This window comes from Prunus avium, chromosome 1 (genome assembly GCF_965620075.1).
Source record: "Prunus avium chromosome 1, drPruAviu1.hap1.1, whole genome shotgun sequence".
Classification (NCBI taxonomy): domain Eukaryota; kingdom Viridiplantae; phylum Streptophyta; class Magnoliopsida; order Rosales; family Rosaceae; genus Prunus; species Prunus avium.
The window spans coordinates 22,133,743-22,154,221 of record NC_142284.1 but is presented as its reverse complement, the minus strand read 5'-3'; the positions used below and the strand labels follow the sequence as shown (position 1 = coordinate 22,154,221).

Sequence of the window (20,479 nt, the reverse complement as noted above, 5' to 3'; positions counted from 1 at the left end):
GGTAAGAAGAAAATTTTCAAATTTATTTTATGTGGTTTTTTGTATTATCAACGACGGTAAATTAAAAATACCGTCGTTGCATAGATATACTACGTCGGTAAATGAAAAATAGCGTCATCTGTGGATATATATTGAATTTCTGTGTATTTATAAAGCCTAAATAATAATTGTTTATGGATTGCAGTTTGCGAAGGGAAAAGATCCGGCGCCATACCCCCAAGAAGCCATTGAAGAAGTGAGGAAAGAATGGGCAGAGTTTGTTTGCCTTCATATGGAGTAGAGGATTTTTAGAACACTTAAACATTTTTATATAATGTACAAATTTTGTTAGAATTAGACAAGTTTTTGTACAAATTTTATGTATAATGTACATTCTTTTTTTCCCTATGAATTTAAAATTGGTTTTCATTATTTAAAAAAAAAAAAGAAATTGCGTGACCAACGTGTAATAAACCTTCAAACGACATAATTATATCAAACACCGTCGTCTTATGGAGTACAAACGTGGTTAATAAATAAAATAAAAGGAATAAAAAAACACGACTGTACATTTACAATCGACGTAAAAGGAATTTAGACGACGCTCTTAATGCCCTAGATGACGTGGTAATTAAATTAAACAGCGATAAGTTAATAGTTTGAGTTGTGATATACTGTATGTACGTCGTTGACAGCCATTAAACGACGGTTGTTTTTACAAGTCGTTTATAAGTTTTACAACGTCGTTCTTTTCTTAGAGCCGACGTGGTTTGTTTGTCTTTATATCTATTTAATTCAAAATATTCATAATAAATTTAAAATAAATCCAAAAAATGCACCGTCAACCTCCCTGTAAATTTGTTGAGGTTTTCATGTTGTGAAAAACCCAAGTTCATGCTGAACCAAATTTGTAACGACAGAAAGTTGAATTCTGCTTGACTCGTCTGAGTTGGATCGTATTTGCAACGAGAGAAAACTGGTTCTTCTCTTATTGGAATCAGAAACCTGAGTTCCGCCTGTTTTGCTGGAACTGGATGGCTTTTGTCAGTTTTGACTGAGAGTTTTTGTTTTCCGTCGATGTTTTAAGAAGGGCACTTTCTAAACCGTCTTTATTTAAACTGACGTGGTAACATTATGATATTTTCTTCCCCCTTAAGCTTTAAAAAATGTAGTTTGATTTATACAAATTTAAAATGACTAAAAAAAAAAAATGTTTTGATGCGTCACAACATCACTTATAGTTTGATGGTTTAGGGTTTAGGGTTTAGGGGGATAAATGTTTATTTTTGGGGTTTAGGGTTTATGGTTAATATATATTAGGCCGTTGTTCACCCGTTTTGATTTGTTTCCTGTGATGGTAGGGCAAAGTTCCCCATTAATTCAAAGACCATAGTTTGGTCAATAAATTAACTTTCTTTATGTGTTGAGCGTGCCACCGTTAGCAATTTTTCAATTCTAACGGACTTGAGAGTAAAAATAACTTGCGCCCCAAGCTATTGACTCTGAACAAAACGATTGTGAATTTGGGTGAGGAATATCTCCCAAGTAAGTTCTTTTCTATGCCTTAGACATGTAAGGACTTCATAATTTTCTCAATATAAAACCGGTAGTTCCGGCCAGAATAAATGATAACAAATTGAACTAATTTCAGGCAAAACTCCCCTTTATGATACTCAAAATGGGAAAACTGACTATACAAAAACAAAAAGAGGGCTGTGCTTCCATTCCTGTCTGGATAGAAGCCTCTGCTCCGGGCTGGACTGGACGTGCCTGTGCTGGACTGGACTTTCAACAACTTCAACTGCTAGGCTTCAGCTGCAAATCAATACCAAAGCTTGAGTTTGGCAGAGCTTTAATCTATTTCAAGCCCTGGAAGGCTCTTGAATGGGTAGAACTGGGATTTCTCCAGTCTGAAAGGGACAGAAGTGGCTGGACTTGAGCTAGAGCTGTACTGTGGTACCTGTGCTGCTTAGTCAGGGGTCTCCATAAATTTGTTGAGGTTTTCGTATTTGAGACAAACTCAAACTCTGCTTGTCTTGGCTTTTGCTGAACCAAATTTGTAACCAGAGCAATCTTGTTTTTGTTGATTGGTGAACTGGGATTCGAATTAGAAGTAGTGTTCTAACTGTCCTTGCTGGGAAAAAACAAGATGATTCTGCAAGCTTGTTGAGAAGCTTTTGAAATTTAAGTGCTTCAGACTCTGGGTCTGTTGGATTTGGAATTTTTCTGTGATTAGGTGATCATTTTGAGTGTTTGTCTTTTGACTGAGTTTTTGGTTGTGTTGGTTGATTGTCCTTTGCTCTGTTTACCCTCTCTTGTTTATATAAGAAATGTTCTTGAGAGCAGGAGTTTTAATTATGGGCGGCAAATAATCTCAAAAGATCTTTAATTTTTAAAGGAAAAAGAAGGGGGTTCTATCCATTTTCTGGCAAGCAAACACTCAACGATCAGTTCCTGAAGTGACCTATTCTCTATATTTTTGATGGGGTGCCATGTCTTTCTTCCATTTCAACTGCTTTTGCAAGAGTCTGAAGTTTGAGATGGTAAGTTCTCAGTTTTTGAACAGCTCCCTGTTTCCCGCTTATCTCCTTTTCACAGAAGCAGAGTCTGCTTATCTTTGAAAATGGTGCTTTTTCTGAAAAATAGCAGGATATCTTTAGATAAACTAAACGGAATTTGATCTCTTGGCAGCAGAGTTCTTTCAGAGACGTCGTTCTTTATACCTGCCCCTGTTCAATCTTTAATTTCAGCCGAAGTTATTGACTTTTCTAAGTCAGGGGTCACATGGGTCTGTTCCTCTTGTGGGTTTTCTTTCTTTTTAATTAAAAGCTGCCAAGCCCATTTTTTCCTTTGGCTCAAACCTGATTTGGCTTCCTTCGAGGCCCAGGCTTCTTCTTGGTTTTTGATTACTTCCAAGCCTCTAATGTTTTTGGGCCAAGTGATATTGCTTTGGCCTGTTTACTTTGTTTAATGGGCTGGGCACGTTGATGGGCTGAGAGCGTCAAAAGCAGGTGGCCTAAAAATGATGTGGGCTTTTTGCTTTCTGATTGGGCGTGCCAAATTTGGGCCCAAACAGCCGTGAAACCATAAACCCTTTTCTAAAATTATTTTAAAATATATATATAATTTAGGGTTTATTTTTTATGGTTTAGGGTTTAGGGTATTAATGTAATAAGCGTCATGTTTATTTATATTTTTAACGACGGTTTGTTTGTTTTCCGTCGAAGATTTACGAAGAGCGCTTTCAAAACTGTCGTTTCTTTAAAATGACGTTGTACACAAATAACAACGTCATAGTTTTTTAAAAAGAGACGTAAAAGGTTATTCAAACGACGCTCTTGGTTCTATAGACGACGTGGTTTAATATAATTAGACGGCGAGAAGTTAAGAATTTAAGTCGTGGAATATCATTTGTACGTCGTTTTTTGTGTAAAAATGGCCATGGTTTTGCGTTTAAACGACGTCTTTTTTACAAGTAAGTCGTTTATTACGATTTACAACGTCTTTACTTTCTTAACGCAGACGTGGTTTGTGGGTTTTTGTAAGAATATTTTATTATATTTAATTCAAAATATTCAAAATAAATTTAAAATAAATCCAAAAAATGCACCGTCAACTCCTATGAAGTCATTATGATATTTTATTCCCCCTTAAGCTTTAAAAAATGCAGTTTGAGTTATACAAATATAAAATGACCACCAAAAAGAAAAATGTTTTGATGAGTCACAACATCACTTATAGTTTAATGGTTTAGGGTTTAGGGTTTAGGGTTTAGGAGGTTAAAGGTTTATTTTTGGCGTTTAGGTTTTATGGACGAGATATTTTAGGCCCTAAAACCCTAATCCCTTTTCTAAAATTATTTAATATATATATATATATATATATAATTTATGTTTTATTCATTAGCGTTTAGGGTATATTTGTCTATTTAATTTTCTGTTCATTCCACCCTAAACCCTAAACCCGTTCACGCACGAGTTCGAATCCCAGCAAAACCAAACCCCACATATATACTTAGTTTCTAATACGTCAGTTTTTTTTTTTTTTGCGTCGTAAGGAGTTACCACAACGCATTTCGTGTAATAAGCGTCATATTTATGTTGACATTTTAACGACGGTATTTCGTTTTTGCGTCATAAGGATATTTACCACGACGTCTTTAATGTAATAAGCGTCATGTTTATTTTGAAATTTTAACGACGGTTTTTTTGTTTTCCGTCGATGTTTTAAAGAGCACGCTTTCTAAAAATTTCCCCGCAACCTAAAATTTTCAGATTTCGCTCTAAGTCTTATACTTGTAACCCTGAACCAAGTTGGCCATAATCTGTGACCTAAAACATTTCGCTCTCTCACTTCAACTCTAATTCAAAGTTGGGCTCTCCAGGCTCCGTCGAATCCAAGTTGGCCATAATCTGTGAGCTCTGCCTACCTGTAAGTACAAACCCTAATCTTATGCTTGTAAATTCATTGAATGATATTAAGTTCTGTGTTAAAGGGTTTTAGATATATGTTTTGTGATCTTTTAATGTTGTCGGAGGTATGGGTTCATGGATTTAATGTTTAATGTTTTCATGAATCGGGAATGGATTTAATGTTGTCGGATCTTTTAATCACTCTCTGTTATTATGAATCGGGAATGGATTTAATGTTTTCATGCTTAGTATATGTTGGTTTCATGCTTAGTATACGTGTTCTTAATACCCAACATAAAAATTAATGTATATGTTGTGTTCTTAATATATTTTGGGTTCTTGAAAATAAATTAGGATTTTGATATTTAGAATGCTTTTTTAGGCATACGACGACGGTGTTTTAACAAACCGACGTCTGTATTTTTATACACGACGGTTTTTTTAACTACCGTCGTGGTTCAATTTCGCTGGCCTTTGTTTTTTGCTAGCATTAGACGACGTTTTTTGAAAACCCGTCGTCTATATATGTCCAATATGTCTGTTGTTGTTTAAAAACTGTCGTCTGTATACTATATTACTTGCTATTAAAACCCGATATAATCTGCTATAGTGATGGTCATTGCTTGTCTTTTCACTTTATTATAGGTAATAGGGTATAGTGTCGGATATGGATAAGTCATGGATGCACTCGGATAGAAGATCGAAGGCATATGAGTTAGGGGTGGAAGCATTTTTGAAATTTTCTGTAGAAAATCTTCTAACTACAACACATATCCGTTGTCGATGTGTTAAATGTGTGAATTTGAAATTGTTTGGGGTTGGAATTATAAAGGATCACTTATACTTTAATGGAGTTCACCAAAGCTATAAGAATTGTACATTTCACAGAGAACCTTGGGAAGCAACTACTAATGCTAGTAGAAATTTTGAAGAAGATGATGACCATAGTAGCTACAGTTTTGTGTCTGAAGAAATAGAGATGGATGATAATGATTTTAGTGATTTTGGATCCGATCCTTATGAGTTTGCCAATGTGATTGGGGAAGGAGATCAACCATTGTACCCTGTTTGTAGAAAGTACACCAAGTTATCGGCATTAGTGAAGTTGTATAATTTGAAGGAAAAACATGGGATGAGTGATGTCTGTTTTACAGAATTATTGATACTTCAAGGCGATTTGCTTCCAGAAGGAAATACAATACCGGCCTCTATGTATGAGGCAAAAAAGATTTTGTGTGCATTGGGGCTGAGTTATGAGAAAATCCACGCATGCCCCAATGATTGCATCTTGTATAGGAAGGAGTACGAAGATTCAACTAATTGTCCTACTTGTGGTATCTCAAGGTGGAAGGAAGGCAAAGATTCAATCTTGAAAGAGGGTGTGCCAGCAAAGGTGGTGTGGTATTTTCCTCCAATTGCAAGGTTTAAAGGGATGTTTCAATCACATCAGACAGCTAAGAGTTTGACTTGGCATGCTGCTAGAAAATCAATTGACAGTCAGATGTCTCATCCGGCGGATTCCCCGTCTTGGAAACTTGTTGATGATAAATGGCCCGAGTTTGGTAATGAGCCAAGAAACTTGAGATTGGCTCTTTCATCTGATGGATTCAATCCCCACAGTTCTCTAAGTAGCAGATATAGTTTCTGGCCAGTTATCTTAGTTACATATAATCTCCCACCATGGCTGTGCATGAAACGAAAGTTCATGATGTTGACCTTATTGATTTCTGGTCCTAAACAACCCGGAAATGATATAGACGTCTACTTGGAGCCTTTGATTGATGATTTAAAATCTTTGTGGGATGGGATTAGAGGAGTGTATGATGCACATATAGGAGAATACTTTACACTCAAAGCTGCATTACTGTGGACAATTAATGATTTCCCCGCCTATGGAAACTTATCTGGTTGTGTTGTTAAAGGATATAAAGCTTGTCCAATATGCGGTGATGATACACCTAGTCACAGGTTGAAAAATGGCCACAAATTTGTTACATTGGGCATAGAAAATGGTTACCAATCAATCATCCATATAGGAGGCAACGTGCAGCCTTTAATGGGAAACCTGAATATGGCACGCCTCTTGAGCCATTAACTGGAGAAGAAGTGCTGCAAATGGTTGAAGATATTAATTACATATGGGGCTCGAAAAAAGGGGGAGGTGGAGGTGAAAATGATGGTGACAAAGTTTGTTGGAAGAAGAAGTCAAAATTCTTTGATCTTGAGTATTGGAAATACCTTCCAGTGAGGCATGTCCTAGATGTTATGCACATTGAGAAGAATGTTTGCGATAGTATCATTGGTACATTGCTGGAGATCCCTGGAAAAAATAAAGATGGGATTGCTGCTCGGTTAGATTTATTGAACATGGGGGTCAAAACTGATTTGCAACCCGAGTATGGAGAAAGACGTACTCGTTTGCCTCTAGGGCCTTGGAATTTGTCAAGAGCAGAGACGAGAGCGGTTTGCAATTCTTTCTATGGTATGAAGGTCCCTGAAGGTTATTCTTCAAATATAAAAAAATCTTGTATCTTTACATGATTCAAGACTTCTTGGCCTTAAATCACATGATTGTCATACCTTAATGCAACAATTGCTCCCTGTGGCAATTCGTTATGTTTTGGAGAAGCCTGCAAGGTATGCAATAACTTGTTTGTGCTTCTTCTTCAATGCTATATGTGCAAAGACGGTTGATGTTTCCAAGCTAGATAAGTTGGAAGAAGATGTAGTAGTTACTTTGTGTTTGCTTGAAAAATACTTTCCACCTTCATTCTTCGATATCATAGTTCATCTAGTAGTACATATTGTTAGAGAAGTTCGTCTATGTAGGCCAGTTTATTTTAGATGGATGTATCCGTTCGAAAGATATATGAAAGTTCTAAAGGGGTATGTTCAGAACCGTACTCATCCCGAAGGTTGCATTGCTGAGCGTTATATAGCTGAAGAAGCTGTAGAATTTTGCACCGAACATTTATCTGATATTAGTACAATTGGAGTGCCATCAAGTCAGAAGATAGGAGTTTCAAAGACATTATCAGGTTGCACAGTGAGCATAGTTGATCGAGACCTATTGAACCAAGCACATCTATATGTCTTGGAGAAAATGGAGGAAGTCCTACCTTATATTGAGTATGAGTTTTATTCTTTAAGTTTCCATTTTAAATTATTCCTTATGTTTATCTTATAAGTTTGGGACCGTAATGCTTGAATTTTTCGTGTCATGTAGGGAACATATGATCCACATCAAGACCGCTTATCCAAAATTTAGAAAGAGAACAAAGTGGCTGCAAGATAAGTACAATAGCACTTTCATTCAATGGCTATGCTTCAAGGTATATGTTATTGAATAACATATTGGACTTTTAATTTTCTTCTTTCTATGTTAGATTGAATTAAGATATGATTAATTTGCAGGTTCAAAGTGAACTTAATGAGGAAGACAATCATGGCGTATCAGAAAATTTAAGGTGGCTAGCAGCTGGTCCAAACATGGCAGTGCCATCATATAGGAGCTATCTTATGAAAGGTGTTAAATTTAATCAAGGCACAAGATGATGTGCAGATAGTTCAAAATAGTGGAGTTAATTTACTTGCACATACCATGCAAGTTTCTAGTGCCAAGGATAAAAACCCAATTCTCTCAAATATGGGTTTTTATGGTGTCATTCAAGAAATTTGGGACCTTGACTACCAAAAGTTTACAATCCCAGTCTTTAGGTGTGATTGGATAGATAGTCGACGAACTTGGATTTACCCTTGTAGATTTGAGTAAAATTGGACATAGGAATGACCAATTTGTTTTGGCTTCTCAAGTCAAACAAGTATTTTTTGTTGACGACCCGATGCATCGTGGTTGGTTGGTAGTGTTATCAATGCCTAATAGAGAATATAATGATGTTATTGGTGATGATGTCTTAGGTGATGTGAGAATTGAGTGTGAGCCATTTACTAGAGGAATGCTAAATGTTGACACATTTGATGAACTGGTGGGTGAGTTTGGGAGTCAAAATATTCGAGATAGGTGTGAAGATATATGGATTGAATGATGCTCTTGTAATTTATGAAATTACTTATGCCCTAAACGGCACTAGTGTATGACATTAATTTTGTAATAAATTGTAATGTGTTTTCTTCACTTTCATTATGCAGGTTTTGGCCGCAAAACAATCAGTACAAAAAATACTGGTTCAAGATTATAAAACGACGGTCCTGATAAAAATGTGAAAAACAGATGTCTGTTTTAATAAAATTGTCATTAAAAAATGACGTTTTGGAGCATTCAACGACGGCAATGTATTTACCGACGTCTAAAAGCAACGTAAAAAGGAAGAACCACGACGGTATTGTGAAACAGTTATTAACGATATCACATCGGAGAAGCCTAAAGAGCTGACATGTAATAACAAATAACACGACTCCAATCCCATAATACCAACGTCTAAAAGACGAGATATCTAACCTGAATGTTACAAAAGACGACGTCTTAGATAATGAACTCGTCCGTAACAACTCAAAAATCGTCGTCTAAAATTTTACCACGTCGCTTGTTATCTCATAAACGAAGTGGAAAAAGAACAATTCACGACGTTATTTGAACTCCAGAGGTAAATTTGTCGACGTAAAGAAATATTTGGACGTCGTTCTTTTACAAAAACAACGTTATATGGGAATATCCGCATCTTTTTTTTATTCTTTTGTCGTTAAAAGTATTTTCCACGACGATTGGCTGACAAACTTTGCCGTCTCAGATAGATTAGACGATTGTCATTTTGGTAAAGACGACGTATAAATGTCAAAACACGGCTATCTTTTACATGATGACGACGTTGTCCATCAAACACAACGTCGTCTGTAGAAATAAATGTGTCGTAAGTAATGACCCTAACATATTTTCCACGTCGTTTATTTTCAGATCATGTCGTTAATATAAATTTATACGGCGATCGACTGACAATTTGTGCCGTCTAAAATACATTAGACGACGATCATGTTTTTAAAGATGACGTATAAATTCTGAAACACGGTTGTCTTTTATTTGTGGACGACGTTGTTCATTAAATACAACGTCATCTATAGAAATACATGTGTCGTAAGTAATGACCCTAACCGCTATTTCCACGTCAATATTAATGGAAAAAACGAAGTGGAAAATTTATTTCACGACGGTTATATAAATAGTGGTGACGTAGTATGTATTAATAACGTCGTCTTTTATTTATTTAAAGACGTCATAATTGTATTTCACGTTTCTTGTTTGATCATGTGTCGTGAAAGGTATATGTAACGGTTGTGAGTTTTAGTTTTCGTCTTGGTATGCGTCTCTTGCGGCCATGTTCTGTTAAAATATGTCATGTGTTGCCTTGTAAACAACGTTTGTTTGTTAAAATTGGTCGTCTATTCTTATCCTTGACAATTTTTTAGGCTCATTTTTCAATACACAGACGTCGGTTGTTTTTTGTTAATGACGTTGTTTGTTATAACAACGACGAGGATTTACCGTCGTGGTTTTCTTTTGGAAAAGATGTCGGTCGATTTCACGACGGTTTGAAAACCGGATACACAACGGTGAATTCCCGTCGTCTTTTGCCTTTTTTTTTGTAGTAGTGATGTTTTCAAACACTTCCCAAAACACTTTCTTCTCCCTTCTCTAAGTTCTCAAAACACCTCTCCGTTTCTTCATCAAATTCTCCAAGTTCTCAATTGTTGTACAAAACCCTTTTGCTTCTTAGTTGTAATTTATTTTTCTTTGTAATGTAAATTCTTTTCTTAAATTTGATTAGTTTCCAAGTTTCAATTATGGTTTTTGTTCTTATTCATTATGCTTATAAGTTAATATGCTAGTCTAAATGATTGATCACCATTAAGGCTTGCATGTTAGCTATCTTGACTTGGGAACTTATTTGCTTGAGTTACTTATTTTCTTTCTTCCTTGTTTTATGTTCTTTTGTTTTCATTTCTATTTTGTGTAGGAAAACTGAATTGGATCATTCAATCACCAATCCCTATGGAATCGACCTCGCACTTACATCGCTAAACTACCAATGGCTCGTGCACTTGCGAGTATCACAAGTTGAGGATGCAGCTGAATCCATTTTGGTGCAATTGGACTTGTTTGGGTTCCTGAGAATCTGATTTGGCCTTAGGAGCAGATTGAGAAGTTTTGGGTTGTTCTCCTTCCATAGCTGTGGTCTGCTCCTCTTCATCTTCATCCTCTACAACCACAACATTGTTGGAAAGATTAGAATCAACTTTATTATGAACTTTCTTACCTGATCTGAGTACGTGAATGGCCTTGACTTCGTGGTTCTTTGGATTGATAACGGTTTGGCTTGGCCATTTTCCAGGTTCTCTTTGGCTTATCTCAGCAGCCATTTGGCCTAGTTGAACTTCCAATTTGGCAATGGCAGCTTGTGTAGTTTGCTGGAAATTGTATTGATTGGTTGCCATTTGCTTCACTATAAACTCCAATGATGATGATTGTTGTGACCTTTGGAATGAAGGGGGATTGGCTTGATTCTGTGTATTCCTCCATGAAAAGTTTGGATGATTCCTCCAACCTGGATTATAACTCTGAGAGTATGGATCATTTCTTGGACCTTGGTTGTAGGAATTTACCAACTTAGCTTGCTCTTGCACAAATTTTGGATATGCAGCCCCAAGTGGACTGATCAGTTCACAATTGTATATCATTTTGTACCCCTCTTGCTTATGATTTGGTTATGTTTTTGAGTTAAACTTGTGCTTTTAATCCCTTTTCTGTTTATCATTCAGTTCATTGGGCCTTAGGTAGCAATGGTGGCTTTGGATAGGAAATGATGCAAAATGGTGCAAAAACGAGCAGACTGAGTTAGCATTTTGTTTCGGCCTTAACTTCCTCCTCGCAACTTGTATTGGCCCAAATAATATGTGGTTGGAAAGAGGAGATTCTGAACTAAAAAATGGACTACTAAAACGTATAAATTGATGAAGCCAACCCCAATCCGTGGTCCCATCAAAGTGCACCATGTGCAGGATTGCAGCTGCCAGCTTTGAGCCTTGTCACCTCCTTTAAGCCATGTGCCTCACCCCAGCTGCAACTGACTTTGGACCCAACATAATGAGTGAAGTAGGGAGGTATTCCAGCTATGAAAGTCTAAAGGAGCAAGTTGGTACATGCTGGAGCTATTATAGAGAAAGCATGTGCATGCATGTGAAGCAGAAATGAAATGAAATCAATTCCAGTCTCTGTTCGGCAGCCAACTTACAAGGCCCAAAACGCACACTTGTACTACTCCGATGGGAATACTTTCTTCATAGAAGTTGTTCCAATGGGTGCCTAGTATAACATATCCAAATTTGAGCCCCATTGGATACATGTTGAAACCTCTGGCCTTCCTACACCAAGCCTAGTTCAGAAAACTCGTTTTTGTTCAGCAACCAAAAGAAGACCACATGGGTTGGCAGCAAAAGGCAGCCACAATTGATCACCTTTGATCCCATGTGAAGAAAGCTTGAGGTGCAGAAAAAGAAGTATGGGATGGAATTGATTCCAACCACACTAACATAGACAAGATGAAGTGTGAGTTATGGATTGTATTAAAAGAGGAATTGTGATGTTGGAATTCATCATGATGTTCCTCATTCTTAGCCCTATAAATAGAGAAGTCTTCAAGCTTCAAAACACATCCCCAGAGGGGGGAGCTCTCAAACACTTCTCTAGAGCTCCCCTCCCTTCTCTCCCTCAAATTCTCTTAGTTTCTCTTTCTAGTTTTCAATTGTTGTAATGAAATCTTTGTGCTGAAATTCTCCTGAAGTTTTTCTTAGTTCCACTTTACTTTTCATTGTTATGTAAATTCTTTTCTTTAGTTTCCAAGTTTCAATTATGATTTTTGTTCTTATTCATTATGCTTATAAGTTAATATGCTAGTTTGAATGATTGATCACCATTTAGGCTTGCATGTTAGCTATCTTTGGTTTGAATTAAGAGTAGACACCATGCTTTAATTCGAATTGAACTATGAATAGAAAGAGTATGTATGGACATTCGACAACAGGGATTAGATACATACTTGGTTGTTTAAAATGTTCTTCTATGCTTAATGGATTCCTAATGCTTAGTTTAGGTTAGACAACAGATGATCAAATTAGGGAATTAGGAATACAAGGTTAGGACCAAACACCATGGCTTAATCATACTTTAGCTAGAATCAATCCGTTAATCTAATTGAACTTTGGAACTTATCTGCTTGAGTTATTTTCTTTTCTTTCTTTCTTGTTTTATTTATTTTCTTTCTTGTTTTTCTGTTTTGTGTAGGAAAACTGAATTGGATCATTCAATCACCAATCCCTGTGGAATCGACCTCGCACTTACATATGCTATACTACCGAACGGCTCATGCACTTGCGAGTATCACAAGTTGAGGATGCAGCTGAATCCATTTTGGTGCAGCTGAATCGACGCAACATGGACAAGCTATGGTAGTATGGTCATGAGTTTCACAGATGCTACGCACTTCCTTCGGAGGGTTTCTTGAGTTCAACGCAAGAAGAGCATCTAGCTTTTGTTCTAATTTTGAAATATGCACACTAGAAGCATCATTAGAACCACTAACAACACATTTACCTCTTGTATCCGTATGTTGGGTCTCCATTGCTATCCCCTTAAAGAGTTCATACATTTCTTCCGGAGTCTTGGTTTTATAAGAACCACCTGCAAAATTCGTGACAATATTATGACTAGAAGGGGTTAGTCCTTTATAAAACATATGCATTTGAAGTTTCAAAGGAATCCCATGATGAGGACATTGATTGAACAACCCATTGAATCTCTCCCATGCTTCACAAAACGATTCATCATCTTGCTGTGCAAATAACTTGATCTTGTCCCTAAGCATGTCGGTTTTTTGTGTGGAAAAGTATTTCTCCAAGAACTTCTTTTGAATGGCACCCCAAGTTGTGAGTGAACCAGGCTTCAAAGAATTCAACCAATATTTCGCCTTATCCTTCAAAGTGTATGGAAACACTCTCATTTGAAATTGATCTTCCATCACACTTGTCAAGGGAAAAGAGCTAACAACATTAAAAATATCCTTTATATGATTTAACGGATCTTCATTAGGTAAACCATAAAAGGAAGGTAACATATTAAGATGAGAAGATTTAAGCTCATAGTTTCGAGCTACAGTGGGCAGCAAAATGCTTGAAGGAGATGTTGGAATTGTTGGGATATCAAGGTCTCCCATGAACTCATTGGCAGCCATCTCTTCTTCTTCTTCTTGATCTGAACTAGGTTCTGAATTTGAAGGTGAAGAACCAGGAAGGTCAGTGTGGAGAGCAAGACTTGTAAATGTGGCTAGAGCTTGCTCTTTTGCAGTTGACAACTCTCTTTCTAATCGATTCTGAATTTCAGAGATCACCCTGTTGGGTTGCAATGATGGTCTTGCGTTCAAAAATCTCGAATGTTGAAATGAAGACCTCACTTGTTCAAGGAATGGCCTTTTAGACATAAACTACCTAAAGCAGAAAATTAGACTGATTAGAAACACTAAAAAGAATAGGGTAACCTTGGGCACATAACCAGGGAAGAACTTTCGTTTAGTCCCCGGCAACGGCACCAAAATTTGTTGTTAATATTATGTTAACTCGCAATTGTACGGGGCAATTAGTAGTATAGCAAGACAAGTACGAGGACTGAGAAGTTAAAATTAGTTATGTACTTAGATTACCAAATTCAAGAAAGTATGAGGTTATGTCTAAAACAGAAATTAAAGCAAGAGTGAGTAAATGAAGCAAGATGAAATTGGAATGTGAAGTGAGAGTGCTTGTGCTTGTGAAAAGAAATGAATAAACTGAAATTGCAAAGGAAATCAAGAAAACAAATGTAACAAAGAGTGGTTTTGAGAGTTGAAAAACAGATTTGGAGACTAGGGCATTCGAATCACCATAACAATTCAATTCTGGGTTATAAGGAGTCAAGTGACAAGTCTAATTCAGATTCAAAGACTGATTCTAGCTAAAGTATAATTAAGCCATGGTGTCTGGTCCTAACATTGTGTTCCTAATTCCCTAATTTGATCATTTGTTGTCTAACCTAAAATTAAGCATTAGAAACTGTAGGGGTCTTTTTCTTCCGGCAGCAAGTGGGCTGGGCTGATGAAGTTGTCCCCTTTGTCTGAGTTCGAAAATTAAGCCCCAAAATGCTTCGAAAGGGCAGCAAAGCCCTAGGAAGTATTTTGGTTATCTTCACCAACAAAAACAACAGCAACTTACAGATAATTTCTTCATGTTTACAGATAAACTTTCGGGCTTGGCATGAGAGGCATGTGGCATGGGAGTAAAATTATCATAGGTTTAGCACTTTAGAGAGAGAGAGTTGTGGGCTCCTACGAAGGACAGAGGTTCTAATGGAAGAGAGGAGGGGTTCTAAGGAGGATTGGTGGAGAGTTTTGGGTGATTTTTGTAGCTTCCGGCAGCTTGGCGGAGACTCTGCCAAAACTTCTGTCGATAAGCCAAAACAGAGGAAATAAAGGAGACTTGGCAGGGATAGCACGAAAATTGCTGGGTTTGCAAGTGAGAGAGAAAGCTTGCTCTCTGAAGGTTGTGGGTTGTGTTGTGTTGTGTAGGAGAGGCCCTATTTATAGTTGCTGGGGTTTGTTCTTCTCCAAGAAACCCTAATGATTTCTTCCCATTCTAGCTAAGCTTTCCTCTTCCTTTCTTCTCCTCTTTCTTGACTTACTTCATGGTGGCAAAGTTGGCTCTGCCCAATCCCACAAAATCAGAGATTTTGGGTGCTCTAAGTTTCTTCTAGCGGCTGCCTCAGAGGGGGGGCTTCTATTTTCACTCATCTTCTTCCTCTTCTTTCCTCCTTTTTTCATAGCTAAATCTGATGAGGGAAAGGAAAATGGGTGCGCCTGCTGGTTTAAGAAGTAGCGTCCTCCCTTGCATGCCAATACCCATCGGTTTCTTGAATGCTTGCACTTGGGATTCGTTCTCCCAGCAGCCCCTCACATGTGAGCCTTTGTTCTTCTCGTGGCCCTTTGTTTCAGCCAAGTGCTGGAGGCTTTGACTTCCCTTTATTCAAATAGTTGGGCCTTTTTAACATAGCAAACCAAGCTATTTAATGAGTGGGCTGAATTTACCAAGTATTTGGGCTTTTATGGGATATCTAAAGTAATGGGTCATTTTGGTTGGGCTACCCTAGTTGAGGTAATGGGCTATCTCTCCTCTTGTGCTTACCCATATTTGGGCCTAAGAAATGGGCCTGAGTCCCGAGGCCCCCAAGCGACCCGAGACTTCCATTTCTTGACTCATCAATGGGTCCCATGACAATTTGTTACCATCCATACCACAACCCACTCAAGCAAGCCCCGGGCATTTGAGTGGCTTGGGCCCACTTAAGCTTGAAGTGCGATTGGGTGTGAAATAATAATTTCCCGCTTGGCATGGCATGTCGCTTGGCATGGCATGTCGTTTGGCATGCTTTTAATTATGACGCTTTATAGGATAATTGGCATGAATTTGCATAGCTAAATGCATCTTTATAATTTTAATATCAATTTCTAGCATGACAGATTTTTATTTGGCATGGCATGCAGGATGTGGCTTGTGCATGGCAGACTTTCGTGTACTCCAAATTGGATCCTTTTTCGATAATATATCGTTTTGGGCTATGAATTTATTCGGGCCCAACCATGGATTTTTTGGGCCCCAACAGAAACCAATTAAGCATAGAAGAACATTTTAAACAACCAAGCATGTATCTAATCCCTGTTGTCGAATGTCCATACATACTCTTCCTATTCATAGTTCAATTTGAATCAAAGCATGGTGTCTACTCTTGATTCAAACCAAGATAGCTAACATACAAGTTCTAATGGTGATCAATCATTCAAACAAGCATATTAACTGATAAGCATAATGAATAAGAACATGAATCATGAATCAAACTTGAAACTCCAAACTTCAAACTTATAAACCCAGAATATTCATGTTAGGTTACATTGAAGCCCTAGTTATGAAATTAGCTGCTCATAATGGAAAAGAAACTTAGATAGAAATGAGAAAAACATAAGGAATGCAATAAGAGTAGAAAAACCCCTTTTCTGAAGTTCTTGTGATGTCTAAGGCTTCTTCAAGTGCCAAGAGCTTCCCACGTCTAGAAGGATGTATGACAGCTAGTAGGTGATTTGGGATGAGCTTGGGTGAGTGGTGATGGCTGAGAAAGCGGAAATTCGTAGGGAAATGGAACGAAGGCTTTCTGGAGCTGTTTTGGTGATTTGGGGCAGTTTAGAGTATTGGGTTGATTGCTGGAGTGTTTGGGGTTGGATGGAGTGTTTGAGGATGGATGGAGAGGGTTTTGTGGGGTTGTGAATCCCAGGCTTGCACACCTTGAATGTGGAATGGAAGTTGTATTTATAGGAAGAGGGAAGTGAGAAATCAGAATTGAATATGGCAATGACCTAACACACTTGCATTAGAAAATCAGAATTGGTTGCTGCACTTCACCAACTAATCCCACCAGCAGCCATAGCTCATCCTCATGTCAGCATTACCAAGCAACAATGAGCTCATCTGTAAGTCAACATGATGTGTAATTGCATGGGCTCACGAATTAGGCTTGCCTTAATCAATTGATAACTTTGAGCTTTAAGTTCAGAATGTCTTCTTTCCAACCACATGTGATTTGGCCCAATCCAAGCTTGGATGACAAAGATAAGTCTGAAACGAACTTCTAACTCAGTCTCCAGTTTTTTTACACATTGTTTTCACCATTTTACTTCAAATGCCTCAAGTGGTACCTAGAGCTCAATGAGCTGAATCACAAACACAAAGGAGGTTAAAAGCACAAGTTTATCTCAAAAACATAACTAAATCATAAGCTACAAGGGTATAAAATGATATACAATTGTGAACCGAACACCAACATCATTATTGAGAGAGAGAGGGAGAGAGAGAGAGAGAGTGTGTAACTCAAATTTATTTTCTCTGTCATTGTTCGGTAGCTACATTTGTTCTGATGCATTCTCTCATAAAATAAAACTTGTATGATGAAGTTTATTTTCAGTAATTGTTCTAGCGGTAAATTTTTCCTGAAGCATTTTCTCATAAAATTTAACTTGTTTACTCAAGTTTAGCTTAACATGTGTGAATTTTTGTTTAATCAATCTTTTGACATAGGTTTTGGCATGAGAGGGACAAGACAACCCCGTCTCATTCACGTGAAGACTTTTGAAATATGCCGTGTTCTTATGAAGTGTCTCATAAGATCCAAACTCCAAGCCTAGAACAACTTCAGGATCTCGGTGATTTTCTGTGCTGAAGCTTTGCTCTGTTTCAAACATCTTCTATGATTTCATCCCTTCAACAATCATGTGGGAGACTTTTTACCGCTGAATCTGCTTGGCATATCACCATATTACAAACTACTAGAAATTCGTGGTTTCACCATCTATGTGAAGAAGATGTGGTGAGCAGTGTCCTTAATATAGTTTACTTTTTTTTTTTAGTCGAACTTTAATATAGTTACTTCAAAACCATTTCAAATACGTGGAATCTAATTATATACATTCAATTCAATATTTTCTAGTATTTGTAGCAAACTAGCCTTAATATCAAATCCAATTCAATATTCTTTCTTCAAACTACACATGTGCCAATTGGTTTTCTTTTTTATTTATTATTTTATTTTAGAATTAAAAAAAGATAACATGGTAGTTATGAACCATAAAAGTAGGACCTATTATCTGATTTTGTTTTTATTTTTATTTTTTTAATATGAAAAATTGTGAAATTACCATATTATCCTCATTTAATTAATAATTTCAATTCTTAATATTTGAATTAACTAAGGGCATTTTCTAGTATTTTGAATGTTTCACCATTCTCTGTCTTTTGCTTTATATATATAGATTACTCTATCCAAATGAAACTTGCTGCATTTGCATATGTTGTCTTTTCTGTAGGGGAAGAGATGGGACTGGTACCAAAAAAGGAGGAATTCAACACCTTTCTGTGAACTGTCATAAACCCAATAAGCAAACTAAACAAAATAGCATCATACGGGATTGGGCCTAGTGGCCCAGCCAGAGTACGATCCAGTTTACCCAACGGGAGCTTCTATAGTGAGGGGAAAGTTATAAGGGGTTTTTTTGAGGGGTATGTTAGAGCCATTGGATTTCATCCAACGGTGAGTTTTTAAAAGAGGGTGCATGTAGAACCGGGTTGAAATCTGACCCGTTGGAAACCCAACTTCAGTTGAAGATATTTCCCTCTCTGAAAAATTCAAGAACACAATCCTCTGTTTTTGAATGTAACGCAAACCCAGAATTAGAAAGATCCAAAGCTCCCAAACCCTATAGTCGCTCCATTGTCATCAGCTCCTTAGGAGGCCTGCGATCTATGGCATCCTCGGTATGACGATTAATGGCTCTTATCTAGCTATTGCCCTGTTTTGATTCTATGGCTGAAGTGAAAACCCCTTCTCTTTTTCGTTCAGCACACGAGATTCCAGATGAAAGCAAAGTAGCATATCTGGTTCTGTAGCTAGACGCCGCAGCAGCATTTGTTCCTCGATTGTGGTAGAGATGGAGTCTCCACTACCAAAGAGTCTTCTCTAATGTCCACCACATTCTCTTAAGCTGATTGACTTCGGAGCTCCCGCTTGAGTTTGAGAGGTAAGTTTACTGTTGCTGGATTGATTTTATTGGGTTTGGTTTGTTTTTTGTGAGGGTGAGAAATTCGTCATTTGTGGCATCAATAATGCGTCATTTCTGCGGTCAATAATGTGTTATTCTGCCGTCAATAATGCGTCAGTTTTCTGTCAATAATGCGTCATTTCCTTATGAATATTCAATATATTTAGTTGATTGTTTTTGGTGGGGGTGGGAAATTATAAAATGTAGGTAAAAGATCCTAAAATTAGGCTTAATGGCATTAGGAGTAAGCATTTGGAGAGGATATTGGGAGAAGTTCTGTAATTGCTGGTTTGAATTACATTTGTGTTCTTAGTTGAACATGTTGGTTCTAATGTTATTTTTTCCAGATTATTGCACAAGAGATGACGTAACTATTATTAAATTTTGTGTAATAATGGCTCTTACAAACAAGCTAGGCTATGCGTCTTTTTTGTGTCAATTTGGGCGATGTTTTGTGTAAGTGGAATGCATTGATATGTTGTAATGCAGTAATGATTGATTAATGAATTAATATTTGCTATGCAGTGATATAGAAGTAGTTCAAAAATATATGTGGGTAAAATGTCTGGGGGCTCAGAGAGTGATGACTGTGTAACAGCTAATGGGATGGTTTACATTCCTGAAGTAAGAAATGAGGAAACACCAGCGGTTGGGATGAAGTTCGACTCGCTTGACCTCGCTTATAATTACTATAACAAATATGCATTCTTGGCTGGCTTTGGTATTCGACTTCATTCCAGCTTTCCGGGGACATATAAGAAAGAGATTCTGAGGAAAGAATTTGTTTGTTGCAAACAAGGTGCATACAGGAAAGATGAAACTCGGGAGAGAAAAAGACAGCGGGAAATAAGTAGATGCAATTGCAAAGCTAAGATTGTGGTTGTGAAGACAAATGGGAGCAAGAAGTATGCCATCTCTCTTTTTGCAGAGGGACACAATCATAAGATGACAGCCTCAGAAAGAGTGCATTTATTGATATCACACCGTCGTATTTCGGATTCTACAAAAGTACTTACAAAACAGTTGGGTTCGGTTAATATCCCCATTCATCAGAAGGTAAGTATTTTCGAGGTGCAATCCGGAGGAATGGATAAAATCGGTTTTATCAAAAAGGATATTTACAATCTTGAATGCAGTGTGAATGGGAAGCTGAGGAACCACGATGTTGAACTAGTGACCGAGTATTTTATGGCTGAACAGAAAAAAAAAAATGAGGCTTTTTATTTCAAGATTGAGGGAGATGGCGAAGACAGGTTTAGTCGATGTTTTTGGGCAGATGCAACTTCTAGACGGGCATACCGGTTGTATGAAGATGTTGTTGTATTCGATACCACATTCAACACGAATTGATACGACTTGACATTTGCACCAATATTGGGAGTTAATAACCATGGTCAGACAATTGTCTTAGCATGC

At 37.4% G+C, this 20,479-nt stretch overlaps 1 protein-coding gene and 1 non-coding gene across 2 annotated transcripts; both read left to right on the top strand.

Moving 5' to 3' along the window:
- Window positions 1-13,157: 13,157 nt before the first annotated feature.
- On the top strand, window positions 13,158-13,264 carry LOC148297582 (small nucleolar RNA R71). Its single transcript, XR_015833240.1, has one exon. It is a non-coding gene; the product is annotated as a small nucleolar RNA R71 (small nucleolar RNA).
- A 6,360-nt stretch (window positions 13,265-19,624) lies between these two features.
- Window positions 19,625-20,232, top strand: LOC148297581 (protein FAR1-RELATED SEQUENCE 5-like). The gene is made up of 2 exons (XM_088247701.1): window positions 19,625-20,119; window positions 20,200-20,232. Exons 1-2 carry the CDS (start codon window positions 19,625-19,627, stop codon window positions 20,230-20,232), a joined length of 528 nt encoding a protein of 175 aa, XP_088103827.1.
- Window positions 20,233-20,479: the final 247 nt, after the last annotated feature.

What these genes read in the sequence shown, in the direction of transcription:
- LOC148297581 (XM_088247701.1), top strand. Translation starts at nt 19,625, where the DNA reads ATGTCTGGGGGCTCAGAGAGTGATGACTGTGTAACAGCTAATGGGATG. An exon ending in ATATCCCCATTCATCAGAAG is followed by an intron (nt 20,120 to 20,199) that starts GTAAGTATTTTC and finishes TCTTGAATGCAG; the next exon opens with TGTGAATGGGAAGCTGAGGA.